General features: G+C 47.3%; 1 protein-coding gene across 2 annotated transcripts in view; it reads right to left on the bottom strand.

Annotated features, from left to right (window-relative positions):
* SLC1A2 (solute carrier family 1 member 2) overlaps positions 1–17520 on the bottom strand; it is a 102127-nt gene that overhangs the window by 39784 nt on the left and 44823 nt on the right. For both annotated transcript variants that reach the window (XM_080817750.1, XM_080817749.1), the window contains exons 2-4: positions 9410–9549; positions 7531–7683; positions 5271–5521 (exon numbers count right to left, since the gene is read on the bottom strand). In XM_080817750.1, the coding sequence (XP_080673876.1) occupies positions 5271–5521; positions 7531–7683; positions 9410–9539 (534 nt within the window). In that variant the 5' untranslated portion in view covers positions 9540–9549. The remainder of the gene's footprint in view (positions 1–5270; positions 5522–7530; positions 7684–9409; positions 9550–17520) is intronic.

Raw genomic sequence — 17520 nt, 5'->3', positions numbered from 1 at the left:
TAGGCTCCATGGTCCCAATTCACTGTGGCGGGGCCGAACGGTGAGTAATGCCAAACTGACCATTGTCCAAAGTGGGAGAAAAGCAGGATGTGCTCTGTTCTAGCCTGACCACCTGCACCTGTGCAGGGAGGGAGGAAGCTCAGGCTGAGTGTGCAAGGGGAGGATAGGAAGCTCATGGCCCCCTTGGCCTGGGCAACGCCAGCATGAAGAAAGAACACAGGAACCATCCGAAGGGAAGCTTCTGGGAGCAACGGAGTCACGCTCCCAGGGGAAATGGGAAGACCAGAACCCAACTGGGGACCTGTTCTGGGAATGCTAAAGAAGCCAAGGCTTGAGTTCAAAAGACTAGTGGCCCTGGTGGTAAATAAATGGTGGCTCTCAGGGTCAAGTACACAGCCTGCCATCTATCATCTCTTCTGTCAACAGTAGCCCCTCAAGGCTCCAGGGCTAACTACCTGCAGGGCAGACAGCTAGCTAGTTGCTGAAGCGGGTTTCAAAGTGAGGAATGTCTGACTCCAAAGTCAGCTTCTAAACAGCACAGACCAGTGGCTTAAGTTGCAGGCAAGTTGCTGGGATACAGGAACGCGGGCCTGGTTTCTGCCAGAGTTACTGATCTGAGCCTACCTGTGTTGGACAGCGCCATCTAGGTGCCAACTCCAGTCTACCCAAGTCCAAGCCACCAGGGTCTCTCACCTTAGAACCTGCAAAACCTCCTCACAGCTATTCCCACCTGCCTTCCCCAGAGCTCTGTCTACATCTAAAGCTGCAGGGTTGATTTCTTAAAAATAGAAAAACAGTTGTCTCCCTGTGCTTAAAACTCTCTTAGAATAAGTTCCTGAGACTGGCCGTGGCCTACCAGGTCCTGCCTGATCTGGGCTTTGCTTCCCCCAGCTCACTCTACCTCCCACACACTGGCTTTCCTTCTCTCTGGATGCAACTCCTCTGGGCAGGCTCTGCCCCCAGTCCCCAGCAGGCTCCGCCCCCAGTTCCCAGCAGGCTCCGCCCCATCCTCAGCCTAGCTCAGTTCGTCCCTCACTCTTTCAGCTCAGGTGTCTTCCCAGTTACTGCAGAGCCCCTCATCTTGCCTCCAGCGCTCAGAGAGCACTTACCTTAATTTTTTGAATAGCTTGTGTATGTACGTGATGTTTGTTCTGGTCTGTGTCCCCCACTCCCTGAATGTAAGTTCCCCTGGGCAGGGGCCGAGAGTGTCTCATTGCCCGTGGCATCCCCTGCATAGTAGGGAGCCTGGCACCCAGGAGGTGTTCACAAATACGGAGTGGGTGAGCGAACACAGACCACTGGATTCCCCAGAAGAGAAGACCCACATGGTCCCTGTCACTGGGTTGGATTCCTGTGGTCTGGCCGCAACTTACTGCTCGTTGCTGTCCTGGAAACCTCAGCCTGGGTCACCTCGCTGCTCTGTAAGACACGGGGCCTGTCGCCTGGGGGAAGGCAGCCTCTGCTCTGGGGATGTGCACCTTCCTCTTTCTACCCCTGTGTCTAACTCTGGTCGTGAAGACCCCCCACACCCAAGACGGGCTTTTTGTCATCACTTCCAGCTATATCCCAAGGGCACAGAAGGCACCCCTCGGGCACCATTTCTCTTCGGCAATGCGATGTCACCGTACAACGATTCCCTTTCTCTGAGTCTTCTTCGAGGTCCTCCTGAGTCCATGGATGGCTCCTGGTTTAAGACCCCTTTCCTCTAGGCTGCCTAAAGTCCAGCTTAAGGAATCTGCATGCTCCCTTGCCCTGAGGTAAATGAATGACCTACACAGGGGTGCCCAGGTGGCGCAGCCAGGTGAGCATCCAACTCCTGGTTTCCGTTCGGGTCATGATCTCAGGGTCGTAAGATGGAGCCCCGTGTGGGTCTTTGCACTCAGCATGGGAGTCTGCTTGAGATTCTCTCTCCCTCTCCTTCTGCCCCTCCTGCTCCTGCTCTCTCTCTCTCTCTCTAAAATAAAGAAATCATTAAAAAAAATTCTACAGAATTTTTCCTCTGATTATCCTAACTCAAAGGGACAATGACCCTGGGCTTTTCTGGGGGACAAAGGGTTCATTCCTCATGAATGTTGCCAGCAGGGGTGAAGAGGGGGTGTCCCGGGAGGGGGTGGGGCAGGGAACAACTCAGCCCTCAGTGGTCCTGCCATGGACAGCGCCAAGCCGAGACTGCCTACTGACCAGAAAGGTCGCCGAGTGCGAGCACGGCTCACCGCAGCCCAGAGCAACAGCTCCAGGGGCATGCCTGCTTCAGTGCCCCCCTGCCGAGGACACCAAAGGGGGTGTCCTTGTATGGAACATGGACACGACAGGGCCCAAGAAGGAAGCCCCGATCCCCGCCTCCCCAGTTCCACAGCTACACTTCCACAGTGCTTTTTTCAGAACGTTGACAACAGACGGGGCACCCGCTTATATCTCTCTCCCCAAAGCAGGCGAATGAATCTTTCTAAGTGGGCTGGCAGAGATCCAAGTCCACTCTACAGAGGGAGTGCCAGGAAGCAACCCTCCCCAGCCGCTGCTCTTCCCTCCCCAGCCAACATCCTGGGCTGAAATGGTTTCTTTTACTTTTGTCATCACTATTTTTTTTTAAGGATTTATTTATTTATTTGACAGACAGAGATCACAAGTAGGCAGAGAGGCAGGCAGAGAGAGAGAGGAAGGGAAGTAGGATCCCTGCTGAGCAGAGAGCCCGATGCGGGGCTCGATCCCAGGACCCTGGGACCATGACCTGAGCTGAAGGCAGAGGCTTTAATCCACTGAGCCACCCAGGCACCCATCATTTTTTTTTTTTTTTGCTTTTTGTTGTTTTCTTAAATTTTATTTTATTTTTATTTTTTACTGGAGTAGACCTGACAACAAGATTACTTTAGTTTCAGGTATACAACATGGTGACCGGACAAGTCAGTCCATTAGACCCCGCTCACCCCAAGGGCAGCTGCCCTCCATCACCACACAACTCTACTACAGTAGCACTGACTCTATTCCCTCCACTGTGCCCTTTGTCCCTGTGACTTGCTCAGTCCATTAACTGGAAGCCTGTGTATCCATCTCCCCTTGGCCCATGTTGTCCATCCCCTTCCCTCTACCAACCATTGGTTTGTTCTCTGTATTTATAAGTCTGCTTCTGCTTTTTGCTTATTTGTTTGTCTCATTGTTTAGATTGCATCTGTAAGTGAAATCATATGGTATTTGTCTTTCTCTGATTGATTTCCCTTAGCATCATACCCTCCGGGCCCATCCATGTTGTTACAAATGGCAATATCTCATTCTTTTTGAAGGCTGAGTAATATTCCATTGTGTGTCTGTGTGTGTGTGTGTGTATATATATATATATATATATATATATATATACATCTTCTTTTCTTTTTAATTTTATTTATTTATTTATTTATCAGAGAGAGAGCAAGTGAGCAAGAGAGCACAAGCAGGGCTGTGGGAGAGAGAGAAGGAGACTCCCCGTCGAGCAGGAAGTATGATGCAGGACTTGATCCCAGAACCCTGGGATCATGACCTGAGCCGAAGGCAGAGGCTTAACCAACTGAGCCACCCAGGCACCCCTATACACATCTTCTTTATCCAAGAAATATGTTTCTTTAACATAGTGCCATGCTATGGTGCCAGCAGACTGGCATCAGAAATCAGAGAACACATCCTAACCCAGAGTCATTTGGGCTCCCCAGTGATTGGCAACAGTATTTTGGGGGCAGCTGGGAAGGTAAACTGTTCCTCCAGGCTGCCTCTTTCTTGAGTTCATTTTTCTGAGCTTTCCCAGAAATGACTGAACGAGGGTCTTTGGTTCTAGTTGACTTGCTCCCTGGGTTACTGGGAACTGGAGTATATTCTAACCTAACCTGACCTTGGGGCTAGATAACAGACTGGTGAGTGGGGCCTCGGCGGCTCTTGCAGTGGCTCCGCTCAGCAGAATCGTCCAATTTTTAAGAATCATAATGCTTTAAAAAATTGATCTTCCTGTATGCACTTGGTGGGAATAGACATTAATACAAACTTTTGTAGAGCCATTTTGCAACATCCAGCAAATCTGAAATATGAAACTCTTTGGCAAAACATAAGTGCCCAAGAATTTACTTTTTAGATATACTACACGGTCATGAAAAGAGAGAGAGAGAGAATGCTAAACCACGTTAAATAAAAAGCAAGTGTAATGTGGCATGGGTAATGCAGTTCCCTTGGGTGGATTTTTTTTTTTTTAAGATTATGCATACATGCAGTTGAGTATCTGACCCTTGGTCTGGGCTCAGGTCATGGTCTCAGGGTTGTAAGATCAATCTGCATGTTGGGCTTTGAGCTCAGCACAGAGTCTCCTGGCATCTCTCTCCCCCTCTGCCCTCCCCATGCTCGCACACTCTCTCTCTCTCCTGCTCTCTCTTGCTCTATAATAAATAAATCTTGAAAAAAAAAGATGTTGCATGTATCATACTATATATTCAGGAGAAAACAAAATTTCCAGCATGACTAGTTCTAAGGACCAGAAGTGAGGACTTGACTCCTTACGTGTGTCTAGACTGTTTAAACATTTTACAACCCTCATGTATTACTTCCACAATTTGAAAAATACCCACTCCCTGGGCCCACACTAGAGATTCTGACTCCATAGGTCCTGTGTATTTTTTAAATCTACCCCTTGCGGTTTTGCTATACTACCAACACTGAGACCCACTCGGCATTCTAGAGTGTTGTGGGCAAAAGTGATAAAAATGCATCTTTGAGGGGTGCCTGGGTGGCTCAGTGGGTTAAAGCCTTTGCCTTTGGCTCAGGTCATGGTCTCAGGGTCCTGGGATCGGGACCGCATCGGGCTTTCTGCTCAGCAGGGAGCCTGTTTCTCCCTCTCTCTCTCTCCGCCTGCCTCTCTGCCTACTTGTGATCTCTGTCTGTCATATAAATAAATAATTTTTTTTAAAAAATGTGTCTTTGGACAACATGCAGAGGGGAACCACAAACAAAGAAAGAGGTAACAGGGAAAAAAAAAAAAAAAGGTAAGAAAGGGGAATCCCAGAGCAAAGAGATGTTAAGTGAGCTGGAAAAAAAAAGAAGGTTAATAACAAAAAACAAAACAAAAACTAACTAAATAAATAAACATGATTTTAATCCCAAAATCCTGCTGCAAATCATCTCAAACAAGCTCTAGAGAGAGAGGTAATTAAATATAAGGAAATGACTCCCCAGAGCTGGTTCACTGAAACATTCTCCAAGTTACTCTCTTGCTCACTTAGGAGGCTGAAGGGGCATATAGCATTGGAACGTTGGGTTACCTGTTGAAAACAGGCTTGGACCAGGTTTTCAGGAAAGAGATTGCGAATAAGGTCCAGGAAGGCATCCAGGCTGGACACTTCATCATTCTTCTTCCCAGGCCCCAGCTGCTTCTTGAGTTTGGGGTTTCCTGGGTGGATCGCCAAGACCAGGATGACCCCCAGCACTGCAGCGATGATGGTTGTAGACATGTAATACACCATGGCTCTCGTCCCCAGGCGCCCACTGGCTTTAGCATCCAGGCCCGACAACCCTGCATTGAAAAGACATTGGAAAGAGGACTCCTGTGATGTCTCTGTTAACTGCCCATCTCTGCATCCCCATAACACGGCTCTGTATTACTCAGATGCATTCATGGTTGATCACAGCTGCTCCTACTGAAAATTCCAATCCTACAGTTTACAGTTTGATCCGCCAAGGACATTTTTGAGGTTCTAGAGAACTGTGGTGAGTTGACAATCTCTTCTTCCGAGTTTATAAACCCGATCTCTCTCGTTCAGAGTTTATAAACTGATTGGTAACTACTTTTCATCAGTCTGCAATAGTGAGTTAAAGTTGAATATATTCCATTTTTAATTCCAGGATGATGTCCCTCCCATTTAATTGGTATTAAGACATCTTTTCTTTATGAAGTGATGGTGCTAGTACCTGCTGGTTTTTACTTCACTGTTGTTGTTATTAATGTCCTCACTTAAAAAAAAAAAATGAAAGGCTGGTAGGCCTGGTGATTGATACCAAGAGTCTAGCCTAGTGATCTAGCACAGCCCTCATTCCTCCGAGGTGAAGCACAAAATGTAGGTGGAGACCTACATCTTCCAACCTAGTGCAGGGATTACAGAACACAAAGATGGGACTTCGTCTATACTGTGGGAGGTCCTGTGATTGCTGGAGGAAATTCCAAGCCAAGTCACAAAAACTCCTACCTTCACTGGGTTTTTTCCCAGTTGTTTCTTCTAGTTTTCTACTTCCTGGTTTCAGTTTCTGCTTTTACTAGACAAGAGAAATTGTAGCCCTTGCTCTGGGGGAGGAAGTCATTGGTGTGAACTTTCCTGAATTGAGCTGACCCGCATTTGAGCCACTTCTCCTTACAACCAAAAGTCAGATTCTGGCCAACAGATGCTCACTTTCCTGGCCAGCTTGCCCTGTCTATGTTCTGTTAAACAGGCATGGAGAACATTTTCTCTGGTTTGCAAAGAAGCCTTTAAGGGGACAGTACAGTGTCACTCAGTCTGGGATGAATAATGAGACCTTGCATTCACCGGGCTCATTGGTTGACCAGAGACTCTAGAACAACGGGCTTAGCCTCTGAAACTCTCGGTGTTTCCAGGCCTCACTTTCCTCATAAGGTGGAGAGTCCAGAGGGACGGCTTTCTCAAGGTCACCCAAATGACACCCAAATACCAATCAAAGCCTAGCTTTTGGGGTGCCTGGATGGCTCAGTGGGTTAAGCCTCTGCCTCCAGCTCAGGTCATGATCTCAGGGTCTTGGGATCGAGCCCCGCATCAGGCTTTCTGCTCAGCAGGGAGCCTGCTTCCCCCTCTCTCTCTGCCTGCCTCTCTGGCTACTTGTGATCTCTCTCTCTGTCAAATAAATAAAATCTTAAAAAAAAAAATTAAAAGCCTAGCTTTCATCCTTAACTCCAAACTCAGTCTCTAAATTCCATGAATTTATACCCTATTCGAGCAATATTATTTGGTAAGGAAAAAACTGCCAGTACAAGCCCATAGAAGCAAACAAATTCTTTCAAATAAAACAATTCTTTCAGCCCAAAACAAGCAGACATGATCTACACATTGAGGGTCCTTTGCTCAAAAACCTCAAAGGGTTTCATATTTAATCTTTATTTTATTTTTAATAACCACTTCCCTCTATACCCGGTTAAACAGTTAAGAGAAAATTTCCTTTCCTATTTGTTACTTTTATTTATCAATATCTGAGCCAAGTATAATTTGGAAAATGAGAAAAGTATACATTCAAAATTAAAACCTCTATTGTTTGTTTATCATCACTTTTAACATGGCTGTTTCCCTTTCATCTTTTATTGCTAGACAGAGAGATGATCAGACTGACCAATAGATGGAAAACTTTTTTTTTTTAGGTTAGAAAATCCCCATTTGAGAGAGAGGAAAACCAAGGCTCTGAAATAAAATGACACAGATCATCCCATTCATTCATTCCCCCAAACTGAGATTCAGTGGTCCATCAACAAACAAGAGCAGGGGTGTGATTCCCTGTGGCCAGGCACCAGATAGATGGTCTCACCTGTGATTAAGCTGGAGATGATGAGAGGCAGGATAAGCATTTTTAACATCCTCATGAGTATATCCCCTGGAAAGGCTATTAACATGACCACATCAGGGTGGAGAGGAGATGCCAAGCGAAGAAGGCCTCCACACACTGCCCCCAGGATGACACCTACAAGGGAGAGGGGGGAAATATCTGAGTTTATGTTTTGCCTGATTCAAATGAATAGCTCTAGGGATTCAGTGACATTGACCTTTCTCATACCTCTCCATTATCGGATGATGAATAACGTGTTACGAAAATACCATTATATAAGTCAAGTTGATTTTAATGACTAGGGAGAGAATATTGTGTACCTCTGTCTATTCTAACAAGCACCACTGGGAGGGTCTAGGAGATCCTTCTCTCCTTGACTTGACTAACTTCTTTGAGGATACTGTTCATTTGTCTCCTCAGAGATCGGCAGCAGAAATAATCCCCCACATACTGCCAGATGTATTCTAACTTCATACTAGATAAAAGGAACTTTTGATCTACCAAGCTGGTTGTGAGTTTCCTTTCTCCTTCTATTTTCTTTGGCTCCCAAAGATTTCCCCATGGCTCATTCTTAAAAAGTTTTGTCCTTGACTTCTGTGTTCTTTTACATAATCTTTAGACTTGCCTTTGTGGGAGACTTTTATGGGAGATTAGGGGGCGTCTCTCAAAGTGTATAATTCGGGAGGAAACAATGTGGGCAGAGTTGCTGGTGGGAGACTTTCACTTTGCATACTCGGGGATTCCACAAGACAAACCAGGTATCTGCAAACAGGCAGCTGATATCAAAGTTCTTGCAGAAACCACAAATCAGGTCAGACATAGCACCACTAGCTGAGACAGAGAAGGGTAGTTCCTAGGTCCATGAGCTGGGGTGTTAACTCCAGGGGTGTGCAGGGAGCACTGTGGTCAAAAGCCCGATCTTTTACTTTTACTTTTGCAGGAGGAAAACATACTTCTTGATGACCTACGATGCGTGAAATCTCTTTACATGGAAGGTAAGCTTTGGAAACCCCTACCACACTTCTGTCTTCTTTCACTAAGTGAACTGAACTGTGGCAAGCCCGCAGTTCTGACCCTGGTCCACTGATGTCCAGGATGACAGACTCAGAGGAGGAGAAGCCAGGGAGCTGAGTGGGGAAAGGGTTGGAGGTGAGGAGTTGTTCACTGCTTCTGTGTGTAGCCTAGGAGAGAGCTGAAGAACAAGGAGGGATCAAGAGAGGAAATGATGTGGTTGTCATTTCAAGACTGGGCATTTTGCCCACTTTTCAACAAACCCTGGTTGAAAACCCAAGACCAAGATCGTGTCAACAGTCACACCAAAGGACAACCACAGCCCAGGCGAGGTCTGACGCAGAGGAATCAGACTTTGGAGGCGAACCCTCTTCCAGCCTGACCTTGTTCGCTAACGTGCTAGGCTAATCTAAGGTAATGGGGTATTTATAGGCAGACCTCAGGAGCCCCCTTCATGGGGTTTTCAGCACCAGCTGCCTTTATCTTCAGGCAGGTATTTCTCTAAATGTGCTATGCCGACCATCTGCTTAGGAATAACCTAGAAGGTCTGTTAAGACACAGATTCCAAGACCTCACTGCAGATGGCCCAAAGTCTCCATGTGCAGGGCCGAGAATCTGCATGTTAACGTACTCATGGGAAGTTGTAAGGACCACTAGAATCCCAAGGAAGAAAAATGCATGGCTGGGACAGGTGAGGGGAACATTATGCCATCAAGGCAGCTGTGCCTGGGCAAAGGAGGCCTTAGGGAAGGCATGAGGCTTTCATCCTGCAGCAGGGCTGCCCGTGCGACCCAGCTTCCACCCAGAGCCAGGAGAGAGCCAAGGAGGAGGGAAGGCCCCTGTCACCTACCAAACACAGTCAGTGTGAGCAGGAGATTCTTCCCCAGCTTGTCACACAGACGCAGGCCGAGGTGTCGCTGCTTGGGCTCCTCCGAGCTGAGGTGGCTGTCGTGCATTCGGACTTCCACCTGCTTGGGCATGTTGTTGGCACTGCAACGGAAGCACAAGGAGTGGTGAGAGCCCGCTGGGTGCCGCCCAGATACAGTCGGAGGCGCTCGGGCAATAGCAGGTGAAACAGGCCTCCCCCCAAACATAGCGGGGTATCTGGAACCAGGGGTAAGAAAATAAAAACCAGAGCAACTGAGGGTACTCTGAATTCCAGCTGGCCCGTAAGCAGGACGCCAGGACACACCAAACACCCACATGCTGGGCACGTCTATCCCCACCATCTTGGATCATCATAGTAAAGAAAAGGCGAACCAGCAGGGGGCCCCTGGGTGGCTCAGTAGGTTAAGCGTCTGCCTTCGGCTCATGTCATGATCTCAGGGTCCTAGCATCAAGCCCTGCGTCCTAATCCCTGCTCAGTGGGGAGTCTGCTTCTCCCGCTCCTTCTGTCCCCCCTCTTTCTTCCTCTCTCTCTCTCTGTGTCTATCTGTCTCAATTTAAAAAATAAATTTTTTTTTAAAAAAGACATACCACAAGCAGTGGTAAGGATTTTTTCTAAGAGTTTCCCACCACGGTAACTCTGAGAGGCAAGAATCTATGCCCTGTTTTCCGGAAAATAACTTCCTCAGGGTCACAAGCTATAAGAAATGGAGATATAAGCCCAGATACATTTGCCTCCGAAACCTGAGCTCTCCCATTCTTGGATCAATGGCAAAAAGGTGATGTTGAATGATCTGAATCAGATCTGAGGTCAGAAGAGTCATGACCTAAATCATGCCACATTAAAATGCCTCTGAGTTCAAGTCTTCCCCATCCTGGTCATGCCAAAGTCATCAGTGTGGGTAGGCCAAGCTTGGCTTCTCTTTTGGAAAGGATGGTTTACCTAGATTTTTTTTTAATTCAATCTACCGTAGTTTTTAATAGGTCATTTGCATGACCAGGGCTGTGCTAAGCTGCCCGCGTCATTGCTACACAGCGTCCAAGAAGGATGGCTTTAAGAAGCACATGATCACCTTCATCCCTCAAGGCAGCCCAGTCCTTTTCCAGATAAACCCCATGTGAACCCAAACCACGGTGAGGGTCTGCAATGGAACCCTTGATGGGGTAATAAGCACATTACCTCTTTTTCCAGCTTTGCCATTTGCTAGGCCAATAAGATTTCAAATTTAAGCTTGGAGTTTGACATAGAAAGGCCTATTTTTTTAATTTATATTTTTTCTACTTTGACAACTTAAGACACTTTTGTCAGCTGACATTTCCAATCACCGTCATGTGATTACAGATTTTTTAGCAATCTTTAACACCTAGAAAGACAGATCACAGTCTCCGACTAAATGGCAACACCTTCCAAGATGGGAGGGTGTGAGCCTTACCCCAACATTCTCGCCACAGACTGGTAAAGCCTTCTTTGGGGACCATTATCAATCTGCAAACTTGTGGTTTGGAATCACTGGTTGTAATAGAAATAGCGTGGGTTTTGTAGACAGGGAACGTGGGATTCAAATCGTGCCTCCATTGCTTGTTAGCTGTGGGGTGTGTAGAAAGAAGGCCTTGATGCCTCACTTGTGGAAATGAACGTGACAATGTATGTTAGGGGCCTGCCATGGCACCCGCGTCTGTGGTCCCTTCATGCAGGGAGCGTGGACACACACAGTCTTCATCAAGTTCATGACAAGGGTGACACGTAACTCAAGGGACCTACCTATTCGCACCTCCATCCCAGCAGGATGCTGAGCTTAGCTCCCAGAGTCTCAGATTGAAGACCAAGGGCACAAGCACATCTACTTACCTTTTATAACAGGCTGCTTAATATACTCGCTACCAAAATACTTTGAAATTAGGGATGATGTTTCCTGGTCTGGTTAGAATACCCAACTGAAACTCTTAGGCCAAAATATAAGCATCTTGGTCTCCCCGTAGTGGCCTGATTATCTACTCATCTGGTTCATTTGGGGCCAACCTCTGACTAGCTGACATGTGTGCACTGACGATCTCTCAGAAAGTAGGACAGGATGGCTCGCAGCAAGCAGATGAGGGCCAATCTGGTCAGCAAGCAACAAACAGTGCTTCTTCTAATCACCAAGTGAAACAGACAGGAAGGCTCGTTGGACGACACAGCAGAGGAAAATGATCAAAACGATCTTTTTTAACATGGACAGACCACATTTTGATGTTTCCATTGGGATCTTTTGATATTTTTAAACACGTCTCCAGCCAGTCATCTGAAGCTCTAAATCAAGAAATAGCCAAAACAGAAGGGGGGCCATGTGTGTTTCGGAATTAGAGACGGGATCCGTCAGCTAGCCTTTGGCAATGCACGGCATCGCTTGGAGACTGTATTCCCCTGCCTTCTGCTTCAACTGAAGCCATTTTGCCACTGATGTTAGACTCAGGCACATGGTTGGTATTTAAGTGAGACTAACAAGTATTTACACCAAACGTTCTGGCAAATTCCATAAGATATAACAAAAGTGTCAGGCATCAACACGGCCATGTCGAAGCGAAAACAGACAGATACTGGTTTAACGGATGCACTCAGTCCAGCAGTCGGCTTGGGGGCCTGTGCCGCATGATCCTTGGTCTGATTCTCAGGCTGTGACAAAATGTCCCTGCAACCCCGAATCGAAAACCAGCCACATCAAAAGAGCAACGCCAAAATGCCATGAACCCACATGTATTTACTGAGAGGATTCCCATGACGTCCTCACCCCCGCCTCCCCGCTTGAAATGAAACAAATGCTCCAGGCTCATAGGAGTCCATGACATCTGCACATAGAGAATGATTTGTAAATTACTTCAGGATCCCAGCCTGCATCTAGGAACCCGAAGTCCCCTAAGAACTCCTGGTAAAGATTCCACACCAGCCTAAATGATCACTGCATCCCCAGAGCACGAGGAGAGCACGAAACGGCAAATATTATAGAAAACAGCATTATATCATACTATAGAACAGTACAGAGCTGTTTCCAAGCCTTATACAGCTTCAGAATATCTTAAATGAGATTATCCACGTACACGGCTATCTGAATGCTGGTTCCTGAAAGCACATAGTCACAGCGGCAATCGCAAGGATACCTCCCACTTACTGAGTATTCTGTATGTCAGCCGCTCTGCTCAGGAAAGAGTAAGGGGCAATCCTTGCTCTTAAGGAGCTCGTGAGGGGAAACAGCCCTTTGTACAGTACTTGTCTGCTTTACTTGTGGGTCACGGTCAAGCTCTGCAGGGCATACTGTGCCATGGGAAAAATGGCACCCAACCTCGAGTTGTGGGACAAGAGCGTTCAAGAAAGGCTCCCCGGAGGGCTGATACCAGAGCTGTATCTTAAAGAAAGGATTTAATGCCAACGTCTTCATCTGCCACCAGTCTGCGAGCCCCAGGAGAGCAGGGCTGTGATCTTTCACACCTGGCTCCAAGTGCTTGATGAACATTTGCTTGGAGAAATGAGGAATTAGAAAGCAACGACAAAGGGCACCTTGCTTTCTCCAGGGAACGAGGCCCTTTCATGGACAGACTGGTAGCAGCCTGCTTTAGCAAGTCTCCTTCCAGCCTTGCATTTATGCCACGGAATTCCCCTGGACACATATGACAGATCCCATGCTGTTCGAGGTACTAAAGATACCACGATAAACAGAGAGGGCAAATCCCTTACTCTCACAGAGTGTGCATTTTAGTGGAAGACCAGATAAATGAACACACATGTTTCAAGTGGAGATACGATCAGGGCGACTCTGCCTCGGGGGCCCAGGGAAGGCTTCTCTGACAAGGAGACATTAGAACAAAAGAAAAGAGGAAGATAGATGCTTTGGAAACCTGTCTATCCAAACTTGAGCCTGAAGCTCCCACCAGATACAACTCTGGACATCTACATGCTGGATAAGCACAGGCAGTTATCTCAAGTGTGTATTCTAGCTCCTTATCAATCCTCCCTTCCTACAGCTTTGGGGGTACACCCCAAACCAAGCGAGAAGGAATTGAAAAGCCCAGGTGTGCCTTGGTTGGCCCAAATCCATCTGGCCTGACTGCTGACCACTTCTAGTTCTCCTCGAGGACCTTCGGGATGGAAGATTTAGCAAGACAATTCCTTAACATTGGACGTTTCTGTAAACCAACACCTGCCGGATCGCTCCCCACAGCCCCGCAAAGCATGGCCATGTGATGGGACAGCCGTTTGGATAACTGAAAACCGGAAAAAAGAGCCTGTAATTTCCTTCAGCCTAAACTTCTCCACCGAATGAGGTCAACGGCTGTTCACGCTACCATCGCTGCCCCGTCCAGATCCCCGAAAGCTGGCTCGCCAGCGTGCTCAGCTCATCGCTCAAGACTCCCTCCATGGCCCGAAAGGGAACGTGTAATCGGGCTGGTGCTGAGTTTCAAGCTCTTCTCGGAACCTGCTTTTCATTAGCGTTCGATTTCCCGTGCTTTGTCAAGAGCCTCTAAGAATAGGCTCATTAGATGTGGGGTTGGATTCAGAATTCCTGCCTGCACCCTTCTGTGTTGCCATATCTGGCACCAAACTCTTTCTTCCTCCTCCACTGGCCCAGTGAGATGGCAGCAGAACATTCCCAGGGAACCCAAAAGCAATGGATGTGTTTTGGCCTAGAGGCTATGAGAGCCTCCAAGGGGCATCACCACGCAGCCCTCTGCTGCCCAGGGCCGAGGGACTGAGGGGACAACACCCAGGAACTGCCCTATTGGGGGAATCCTAGGTCAGAGCCTCAAAAACAGAAATAGAGCCTACTGAGGGGCTTTTCCTCAAGCCGTTGGCATGCTGGGGCCGGCAGCTCAGAGCATGGAACACCACGATGTGGTGATTACAGCTGTGATCGCCCCACATCCGGGATTTCCCCAGCTCCCTAAAGAATACTATCTTTGCTGTAAAAGGGACTGGAACTCTAAGACAGTGGGAGCGTTGCCAGCCCACCAGTCCCGCCGCCCTCACTAGGTCCTATAAGACCTGCTGGAACGGGGTCAAGTATGCTCACTGACCAAGAAGTCAGACTCTCTCTCTCTTTCTCTGACAGCCACTGTGTCCTCAAAGACCCCATGAATGAAACTCAAGGTTTACAACCCCCAAATCTCCCTAAGTCCCTTCTGTTCATCTATGGGCTTCTATGTCCATTTCTCAGATCCCAAAAACACTTTCTAGAAAGGACCTGTTGGTGAACCACTTCACAAACGATATTCCTTTTCTACAGACTTCTCCTGGACATCCAGAGGTTTGGCTAAAGAACATGGCTTATAGTTTTCCCAAATCATGACAGGATTGGACCTGTGGACAAAATAAAACAGGCGGTCGGGTGGTCTGGGTTCTAACTCCAGGCCTGCTGCTACCTGGTTGTGTTAGAAACAGCATGGGGGATAAAATGGGTATAAAGCTGCTTGCAACAATCAAGAGACAGGAGATAAAGTAGTACGGAACAATGAAAACAAACTCAGTGTCAGAAACCAATAGGGTTTAGGTATCATTTTTGGCCAATTTTGGGGGGCAAGTCCCAGGCTCTTAACCTATAAAATAAAAGGTTTGATTTAGAAATTCTTTAATGTTCTAAGGTTCTGTGATTCTCTGTGGGGAGAGAGAGGATCTTCCCCACCCTCAGTCACCTCCATTTTTGGTCACTCGGGACTGAATAAGCTTAGAGTTTACCAAGGGATGAATCATGCCCGACCATGAGGGGACAGCCCAGTTGCTTCGTGTCAGTCCCCGCAGGGAGAGGCAAACACATGACTTAGAGACAAGAGATACACCAATGATAGAACAGCCACCATTGCTTTTTGTCCTTACCTGTGTTTCTCTTTCCTTTTTTTTTTTTTTAAAGATCTTATTCATTTAATTGACAGACAGAGATCACAAGTAGGCAGAGAGGCAGGCAGAGAGAGAGAGAGAGGAAGCAGTCTCCCCGCTGAGCAGAGAGCCCGACGCGGGGCTCGATCCCAGGACCCTGAGATCATGACCTGAGCTGGAGGCAGAGGCTTTAACCCACTGAGCCACCCAGGTGCCCCTGTGTTTCTCTTTCCAAAAGCATGATTTAGTAACACTACTAATGCTGGGTTAGGGCTCAAATTCACTACCACAATTCAGACACAAGTATCTTCTTTTTTTTAAATAATTTTTTAAAGATTTTATTTATTTATTTATTTGACACACAGAGAGAGAGAGAGGTCACAAGTAGGCAGAGAGGCAGGCGGGGGTGGGGGAAGCAGGCTCCCCACTTAGCAGAGAGCCCAATGCGGGGCTCGATCCCAGGATGCTGGGATCATGACCCGAGCCGAAGGCAGAGACTCAACCCTCTGAGCCACCCAGGTGCCCCCAGACAAAGGCATCTTCTTAATCCCTCATCTCCACCCTTGACCAGATCTCAGCCTAGATTTCTGAGATGGGCAGGTCAATGTCACAGGAACAGAGTCAAACAGGTAGACTGGCCTTGGGACCAACCAATCGCCAAACTGATCCCTAACTCCCTGAGAGACCACCCATATCATTCACAGTCAACTCGCATGGAATTGGAGATTCATTCACACACAGGAACATTCCGGATGAGAAACTGTAGGAAAAAAGTCTTTTCTTCAAACCATTTCCCAAACCAGTTGGTCCCCATTGGCTAACATCACCAAAGGAAAATATAGAGCCAACTGGGTCTTTTGGGTATCCTCACACAAGGAGCAAGGAAGAAGTTAGAGGAGACAGAGTTCTGATGAGGTAAATAAAAACAACATCCAATTCTCCCAGAAAGAGACTATTAAAACACCAGCCACCAACTGATTAGCAGGTGCCAAAAGGTGACTTTTGGTGACTGTGTGGAACACAATTACATCATTCCATGGCCATGGGGTTCTTCATTAAAACCTCCTTTCCCTGCCACACCTGGGACAATGCGTTGATTTCTTGGACACCACCACCCAATTCACTGGGTCGGCGTAGAGCTTCCGTGAGAGAATACTAGGAAAGCACCGCAGAATACGTAACACATAATTGATATTCAAGGTTAGTTCCCCTCCTTTGTCTTAAATGCCTAAAATGGTGCAAAATGACCATTAAGACAGTTGCTTTACAGCAGAGTTTGAGTGAGTTGAGTTTTGGCGACAAATAGTACTTGTGCTTTTTATGAAAAGGAAGTCCCAGAAGAGCCAGAGTGGGTGGGGGCCTGGAAGGTTCCCACTCTGTAAGCATCTACACTGTGGAATGACTGGGCAACCTCTCAAAGGACATCAGGAATATAGTCTTAAGTATAAAACCTCTGGACCTTTGTGATATCCTCCTAAAGCTAGGGACCTACACTGGCTTCGACACAACAGATTTGCCTGTTTCCAGAAAGACACACTGCCAAAAATATACAAGATGCCAAGGAACAGTGACCCTCCCAGCCTGAGTAGAGGGATTGGGGTGGAGTGTTTAATCATCTCAAATTGGGAACCTCTTCTAAAAATAAAGATTATGCCATGACCTGGGAGGACACTGGCCAGCCTGGTCTCCAGGGTCACATAAGTCCTGAAGTAATTGCTACCCACCTCCGTTTCATTGGACAGCATGAAAATACATTTGAAAAACATCGCACAACTCCAGTAAGTGGGGAAATTCATGTGGCATGCCTTCTGGGTTTTGAGCCACAGGGAACTTGGCCCTTGTCCCAGTTTGCCTTGAAGCAAATTCTTTCCTCCAATGAAAATGTCCTCCCCATGCTCCCCTCCAACCCAACAGATTAACTTCTACTTCTTCTTCAAAGCTCAATTCAAAAAGGACTTCCCTGAGGAAGTCTTGGTTGACTTTTCACTGCTCCCCCTCCAGCTTACCTGTACTGACCTGCACTGACCTCTCCTGAGGTATTACCACAGCGATTTGTCTTTTCCCCACTAGAATATAAACTCTGAGGACTCGGCCTTGTCCTACTCTCCCTCACACTCAGCATGGTTCCTGGTATACGGTAGAAGCTCCGTTTGGGCATGTTGAATGAATGAATGAATGAATGGGCGACAAAAAGCACGTTCTAGTCCCAGGGAAGGCCTGCATTAGGCAAACCT

Source organism: Martes martes, assembly GCF_963455335.1.
Source record: "Martes martes genome assembly, chromosome: 10".
Taxonomy (NCBI): Eukaryota; Metazoa; Chordata; class Mammalia; order Carnivora; family Mustelidae; genus Martes; species Martes martes.
This window is presented reverse-complemented; position numbering and strand designations above follow the sequence as displayed.